Source organism: Brassica rapa, chromosome A09 (genome assembly GCF_000309985.2).
Source record: "Brassica rapa cultivar Chiifu-401-42 chromosome A09, CAAS_Brap_v3.01, whole genome shotgun sequence".
NCBI classification, from domain to species: Eukaryota; Viridiplantae; Streptophyta; class Magnoliopsida; order Brassicales; family Brassicaceae; genus Brassica; species Brassica rapa.
Window position 1 is genome coordinate 32,471,404 of NC_024803.2, and position 8,715 is coordinate 32,480,118.

Below are 8,715 nucleotides of genomic sequence, written 5' to 3' on the forward strand. Positions count from 1 at the left end.
GTGAATCAAAAAATACAAGATGTGAAAGGAGATAAGAAAAAACTCCAATGTGGTGTCTGAACAGTACGGACAAACTCTATCTCTCAAAGAGCATAATCTATTTCTCCGTTACTATCAACATCAATCTCAGATTCAGCAAGAAACCATAAAGGCTACGAACAACTTTAAAGACAAAGGTATTCTTGCCCTAAAACTTAACAACAAAATTCTCTAGTGGAGAGGAAACACCAACACATTTTAAAGTCGCTAGGGCTCTCATGTTTCATTCTCATATACCTTTAGTCTTGATCTGATCTTGAAACTAATAGCATTTCTACTTCTCGACATGTCATATTTCATGAAACAATATTTTCTTTTGCTGGTTCCTCTCTTTATGATACATCAAAAGTTTTATTTCCTAGACTTGCATGCCCTGATGACAGTGTACCTTATGTACCATCATTTTCCGGTGAAACTTCGGCCCCTGCCCTTTCACCATCTGATGTAGGCTTGCCTTCTGCAACTACATCTCGTTTACAGAAAAGACCATATCTGTGCAATTCTGTTAATTCTCTTTATCCTTTATCTGATTTTCTTTCCTATGATAAACTCTCTTCTTCTTATTTTCTTTTATCAACAACATCTATCTGGATGACCACACCTTCTACTTTCCATGAGGCGAAGAAGTCCAAAGAATGATGTAAAGCTGTGGATGACGAGTTTGAGTCTTTACCTTGATACTTGGTCAATTTGTTCTCTCTCTGACGGCAAGAAGACCATTGGAAGCAGATGGCTTTTAAACTCAAACTGAATGCAGATGGATCAGTTGAGTGTCCTAAAGGTCGTTTAGTGGCCAAAGGGTACACACAGAAAGAAGGAGTAGATTTTGTTGATACCTTCTCTTCGGTTGCCAACATGGTAACTATCAAAATGCTGCTTGCCCTTGTTGCTAAGAAGAAATGGTTTCTTCATCAGTTAGACATTTCTAACGCATTTTTAATGGCGATCCGTCTAAATAGATATATATGGATATTCCTCCGGGTTATGCAGAAATAAAGAGGGCTAATCTTCCACATAACACAGTCTTAGAACTCAAAAAGTCTTTCTACGGGTTTAAGCAAGCATCCATACAGTGGTTCTTAAAATTTTCTACAACTCTTCTACGTATGGGTTTTGAAAATATCAACGGTGATCATACTCTATTATGGTCTCATTCAGCTGATAAGTTTCTAATGGTTCTGGTATACGTAGACGACATTCTCATTGCCAACAATTCAGAAACTTATGTTTCTTCATTTATCACTCAACGTTCTTCTTGTTTCAAGCTCCGAGATATTGGACACCAAGATACCTTGGAATTGAAATTGCTCGCTCTACTTCTGGGATTTCTATATGTCAACACAAGTATACACTTGACCTTCTTACTGATGCTGGATTGCTTGATTGTCATCCTTCATCTGTTCTAGTGGATCTCAGCATCAAGCTTTCCTCTGAAGATGGTGAGCTCATTTCTAACGCTGAAGTTTATAGACATTTGATTGGAAAATTGATGTATCTTACCATTACGCGTTCAGACATATGCTTTGTTGTTCATAAGCTTTGTCAATATTCCTCAGCTTCACGAATTCCTCATATTAAAGCTGCACACAAGGTTCTGCATTATCTCAAAGAAACCATAGGACAAGCTCTCTTTTACCCTGTTGATGATGATTTTCAGGTCAATGCATTATGTGATTCAGATTGGTCACAGTGCTCAGATTCTTGACGTTCTATCTCATGGTTTTGCATCTTCAATGGAAACTCCTTGGTTTCATGGAAATCAAGTAAACAAGATTTCGTTTCTCATTCATCCGCTGAGGCTGAATACAGATCTTTGGCCTTCACTACTAAAGAAGTTATATGGCTTTCTCGAATGGTGAATGATTTGCAGGTTTTTTCTCCAACGGTACCGATTCTTTATTGTGACAGTACTGCTGCCCTTCATATTTTCAAGAACCCTGTTTTCACGAGAGAGCCAAACACATAGAGAGGGATTGCCACTCCATTCGAGAGAAGATTGTAGCTGGTCAGATCAAAGCACTTCATGTGAGATCGGAGAATCAGCTTGCGGATCCGTTCACTAAGCCAGTCTATCCTACTCTGTTCCATAAGTTCATGTCCAAGATGGATTTTCATAATCTTCTAAGCCATCTTGAGGGAGACTATTAGGTGTTATCATCCCCTATATATTAAAGGAGAAACATTACAAAATTTGAGGTAGTCATGTGTCATCACCACAATGAGTCTTAAAATCTTTAGAGAAATAGGTTGGTCCATCTAAATATATAATCAACTTTTTTTATCATTATTAATGTTCTTCATTCTTACCTTAAATAAAAATTACGAAATTACCTAATGTGGCAAAAATATATATGAAATTAATGATTTTGAATCCTCTATATTTTAAAGGAGAAACATTACAAAATTTGAGGTAGCCCGGTGTCATCACCACAATGAGTCTTAAAATCTTTAGAGAAAAAGGTTGGTCCATCTAAATATATAATCAACTTTTTATCATTATTGATGTTCTTCATTCTTACCTTAAATAAAATTACGAAATTTCCTAATGTGGCAAAAATATATATGAAATTAATGATTTTGAATAAAATATATTTGATAAAATTTAGTGTTACCTCTATCATATTTGTTAAATTTAAAAATAATAAAATAAATAAACAACCAAATTAACCATATAATAAACTTTCAGATTTTTCTGCATATGTTATATTTTTATTTTTTTTTAAACGACTATAAATTACTAAAACTGTTAAAAGTCTCCCATTCAATTTTTTTGTGATTCATTATTTAAATTTTTTGTTATGATAAGATACAAATGATTACAAAATCATATAAGTAGAAAATATCATTTAATAAGTATTAAGATTAAAGTATGTATATTTTAATATCGTTTAAATTAAACTATAAACCATATAAAATTCAGAAATATTTTAATTTCAAAATTGCTTTGAACCAAAAAAAATTATGATAAAAGCTTTGAACACATATTGACAACTTAATATTATATTTTAAACTTTGCATTCATTTTTTAAAAAAAATTACTAAAACTATTTATCACATAATGAAATTTTTGTTATCAGTGATTTAAAGTTTTTGTTATACAAATATAAAATGATCAAAATACCATATGAATATAAATGATCACTTAATATATATCAATATTAAAAATACATTATATATACGTTAATATCATTAAAATTAATTTATATACCATATAAAATAGAAAAGGTGATTGTTTGGATTAGCGAAATTTATTTGTGTGTTCACACCAATTTAATTATATATGTAATAATTGCTGATTTCTTAATTATTTAATATATATATATATATAAATATATATATATATATATATATATATTATTTTTATAATATGTAAAAACATATAATACATAAATTATATATATATGCGCGGGTCTTAACCAAGTACTTGTATATAATACTTGTAAATGAGTACTTAGAGTAATTAATTAAACACATGTATATATAGTGAACATTGTACACACATTATCTTTAATGAAGATATTTTCACTTTATTCTCTATGTTAACAAATTCCATTTTCTTTCGTCAAATCCAATGTTATCCTCTTTTTTTTAGTGCAACATCCAATGTAATCTAATTTGTATAATATGTGGCAATAGGGATTAAACAAAGAGAACTAGTGTGGTTTTGAATAAATTTTCTAAACTATAAGCTTTTTGTATGTTTGTTTGTGGAAGTCAAGAACATATTCTACATACAAAGTCAATCATTAATATTGATTAACTTCACTTCTGCAGAATTAAGTGATCACAACGTACATATAGATCCAATTAACTCCTTTCACATAGCAACGAAAGAATCTTCACCAATACCAAGTCAAAGTCAATGTTGTCTCTTATCCTTAATCCTTATATACATCTTCCAACACAACTCATTTTATCAATAAAAGCATAGTCTTCCATTGTTCTATGTACATACATTCACCTCAGGAGCTAGTTCTTCTCTCCTTAATATTCTCAAGAAAATGCCTATTGGTGAGGTTATTGTAGGGGCTGCTCTTGGAATTACTCTGCAAGTGCTTCATCAAGCTATCATAAAAGCAAAAGATAGATCTTCAACCACAAAATGTATCTTGGTCCGCCTCGATGCTACAATCTCCAGGATCACTCCGTTGGTGGTTCATGTCGATAAGATCAGTAAAAGAGTAGAAGATTCTGAGAGGAAAGTCATTGAAGAACTCAAGCGTCTTCTTGAAAAGGCTGTTTCTCTTGTTGAGGCTTATGCAGAACTCAGACGCAGAAACCTACACAAGAAGCATTGGTTTGTATAGTTTATATAATACATGAAATACTTGAAAAAGTCTTTGTGATTTCTTAAAATGTTTTTATTTGGTTTACATAATATTTATGTGTTGTTGATATATAGGTGCAAGAGTAGAATCAAAGAGTTAGAAGCTTCATTAAGATGGATGGTAGATGTGGATGTTCAAGTCAACCAATGGCTAGATATCAAAGAACTCGTGACTAAGATGTCTGAAATGAACACAAAACTCGACAAGATCACGAGCCAACCAACTGATGGTAGTTGTTTCAAGAGCAATGATAGCATATCACCAGTGTTATCACAAAGTAGTAGGATCGAAGCAACAGACGGATCTTCAGAGGAAGATGAAGAAGAAAGCTCAAGTAATGGATCCGAACCAAGGATCGATATCCACCTGCGATGGAGTTCAAGAAAAGGAAGAAAAGATCGTGAGATCCGATTCACGGCCAAGTGATGGCTTAAGCAACAAGTAAAATGAATGCTCATTTGTGAAATATGATTATCTTTTTTTTTTGTTGTTGTGGTTGTGTGGAATGGAAATGGAATCATGTACACAAATAAAAATGTAGTTTACCAAAACAAATGTGTAGAAATGTAGAATTCTTTTTTTCTCAAATCTAAATGTCAAGTACAAAATACCAATATAACGAATTTTATAAATGAAGGATGTGAGAGGAATCTTATTTATATAATACACATATATATGTATGTGAATCAAAAATTACAAGATGGGAAAGGAGATAAGAAAAAACCCCAATGTGGTGTCTGAACAGTACGGACAAAACAGAGTTTGTCCTCAGCTCTCAAAGAGCATAATCTATTTCTCCGCTACTATCAACATCAATCTCAGATTCAGCAAGAAACCATAAAGGCTACGAACATCTGGAATCGTGGCCTCTGAGATGATTTGCATTATATTGTCAAGGCTCTGCATCGGCTGCTCTGGCTCTTGGAACTGACTACACATTCATTATGTTATCTGCCACAGTTGGATCTCTCATCATTTGTCCATACAGAACCCACAAATGCTTTATAGAACCGTAAGACTTACAGTTGCAGGATCAGCCACAAGAATCCTCGATATTAGATGGCGACATTCGGGTGAAAGGTTTAAGTCCTAAGGGATTGTGTAAGTGACACTAAGGATTCTCTGCGTTTAAGCAGTTTCGAGAATAATAAGTAAAAGATGTTTTGAGATATCAAGAAAACTGTTTCTTAAGAAAACGTTACATGTATACGCATCAACCAACATTACATAAAGGGTTACGCCACATGAGAGCCCTAGCGACTTTAAAATATGAGAATATTTTAAGCTTTATAGATTACTTGGTCTTATTCTCCACATGAGGGCCCTAGTGGAGAGGAAACACCAACATAAGCTTGTTTAGCACTAGACAAAGGAATTGGTCTCACTGCCACATACTTTGCCATCATATTCCCGTCGAAGAAGAATCCCTGGTGCAATGTATGCAGGAGTACCAACAGTTGACTTGGGTTGCGAATGAAGAATAGAAGACTGAAGAAAAAGAAATGCATATTTGAGATTTACGCAGAAACAATTCATTTCAATATTAATAAGCAGGAAATGTAGCGATAAGAAGCAGCAGAAGGAACTGAAACACATATAATAAACAAGGAACTGAGAGAACAAACCTAGAGAGAAATAGTAGTACCTTGGAATTTCCAAAATCACATAATTTTATACGAGGGGCATGACTTCCATCCAACAATGTATTTGTAGAAATATGCGGAAGTAATAAGAAAATAGAAAAAGTATGTATATTCTTAGAATGATTTGTACAAAAGATACAAGATATATATAGAGCAATAAACTAGCTTGTTAATTTTTTTTTTTTTTTGCATAAAGGAGAAAGAAGGAGTATTCATATTTTCGTCCATAAAGTCAAACATACACTAAAAAGTTAGTTTAATTTATGACATTCATTTATGTTGAAAAATGGTCAGAAACACGCTGTTTTGACCACATTTTAAGCAAATAAAATCGTCAGAAAAATTCAGAAATATCGTCAATTTTTTTTTGACCATATTGAAAGGTCAGAAATGTCGTCAAAAAACAAACGTCAGAGAATTATCAAAAATAATTATCCATTTTTGATGAATCTGCAACCACTATTTTATGTTAATTTCTGAATATTATTTAGTAATATATCAGATTATTAATTTAAATAAATAGTAATGATAATAATAACATAAAATTGAAATATATAATGAAATCTGAATAAATCTGAATTAAATGTTATTTGAAACAAAACAATTGAAGTTTAACAACATAGGAATACATTCATTAAAAAAACTAAAAGCGAAATAGAGCTCATTCATCATGTCCGCCTTGCCATTACTTAATTCATTTGTTCTTCTTAGTCTTGTCTTTCTTCATGCTCTCAACGGATATGTCCTAGTTGTGTGTTTGACAACAAATGATAAGATAAATGAAAATCATATTAGAAAGTCACACTTAAAAATATCATGCTCGAACCACTCCAAATAAAAATCTAAATCAATACAAGTGAGGTTAGAATATTGATCAAGTTTGGATCTGTTTGACCCAAAAAGGGTGTGTTTTTGGATTCATACAATAAATAATCTAAAGAATTAGATTCATGAAGTTTAGGAGAAATTATCAATGAAATCAAGTGAGAGAAAGAACATCCAAGTTATTTTATTGATCAAAAATTAAATTACAAATGATTTGAATAGTAAAGTAAATTCAAAAATCTATAAAATTCTTATAGGATGTGTTCTAGGTCTAAGAATAGAAAGAAGATCCTTTCATAAGGATAAGTGTCTCCTTATTTATACAAAGAAGAGTCTATGGGAAAGATAGAAACTAGACCAGATAAAATTGTAGCTGAGTTAGCTTTCTCTATCCGAAGGTTCAGTCTCTCGAAAGTGAAATCTCATAAGAGAAGAAAGGTCCACGGAATGTTGGGAAGGCGTTGTTCAATGAGCCTAGTTGAAGGGAAAAGTCCACCCCCAACAGTAAGCCCTCCAAGTTCGTAGAGAAAGATAAGATTGGTCTCTGCGAGTTTTACAAATAGGGTTTATGAGACAATAAACTAGGCACATTCATGCCTATGACGATTTAGGCGAATTTATTTTTGAACTTGTGCTTAGTAAAAGGCGAGTTTACTTTAAACTCATGCTTAGTGAAAGACGAGTTTGCTGGAATCATGCCGAGACAAAGGCAAGTTTAGTGAACTCATGCCTAGTAAAAGGAGAGTTTTTGTAAACTCGTGCCTAGCCAAGGGCGAGTTTTTGTATATTCATGTCTAACAATAAGCGAGTCGTGTCTAATAAAAGTAAGTTCAATTTAAACTCGTGCCTAAAATACAAGTTTACCGAACTATTGCCGGATCTGAAGTCTCGTGCCGAGATCGTGTGTGCCGAGCAAATTGTTGGCTTGTATGCTCGTCAGGCTGTGATGACGTTGAGAAATGTTCCGGCTTGTGCTGCTTGTACCGTTTCTGACAATCTCGTAGCTGAGAGCCGTTTTTCGAAGCATGAGGACATGATGGTGGCAACCACTTGTTTTTGGCTCAACGATCGCTGGCTCACAAAAAGTACGATCATGATTAGATCAATATAAACCAAAAGACATAACCAACTTTGGCATAATCAATAAGCAGATTGTAGAACTCGTTATTACTTAATGCTCGTGAGTGAGTTGTGCATGATGATATGATAGTTGTTAATAACTAATATCATAGGCTACCAACAATAAAGTAATAACATGAGTCATCTCATAAAGATTATATGAGAATGAGCAGCTTAGAAATGTTTAATAGTTTAAACCACAGAACGATGTCTGCTGTGATACATATATGTAATTTAAAAGTGATTAAAGCATGTAATGATTTAATAAGAGACCGTATCTCTAGTGTGGAAAAGAAACGGGAAGCTGAAGTGCTCATCTTCATGTTTCGTTTATGACGATCTGGCCTGCGACGACGGCTAAGAGATTGCCTCACCGAAATCTTCCACAAAAAGCTAAACCCGGAACACATCTTCCATCATCAAGCCTCTTCTATTACTGGGCAGAAGCTTCCTCTAGAGCATCAACTCCATCAATCATCGACTTCACTTAACTCTGTGTTGATCAACCGTTTTTTAGCTCCTCTCAACTCTCTCTCTCGCTCTGTCTCTTCTTGGGAAGATACTAAAACTTGTTTTCGAGCCGGATAAGGTCACGCTTGGGTCTCTTGTCAACAGGTTCTGTCTGAAGAACAGTTTTCCCTTTGTGCTGACATGTTGGTTGTGGTGAACTCGTTGTCGGGAAGAGAGGCTTGTGCCATTTACGGCAAGCTTGTCTCGAGAGTTTGAGTGAAGAAACCAGGCCTCGCCACCACTGAGCTCGT

General features: G+C 33.7%; 1 protein-coding gene across 1 annotated transcript; it reads left to right on the forward strand.

Annotated features, from left to right (window-relative positions):
* Positions 1-2,907: 2,907 nt before the first annotated feature.
* Positions 2,908-7,381, forward strand: LOC103840958 (RPW8-like protein 3). Its single transcript, XM_009117472.3, has 2 exons — positions 2,908-4,336; positions 4,442-7,381. Exons 1-2 carry the CDS (start codon positions 4,041-4,043, stop codon positions 4,791-4,793), a joined length of 648 nt encoding a protein of 215 aa, XP_009115720.2. The 5' UTR covers positions 2,908-4,040; the 3' UTR covers positions 4,794-7,381.
* Positions 7,382-8,715: the final 1,334 nt, after the last annotated feature.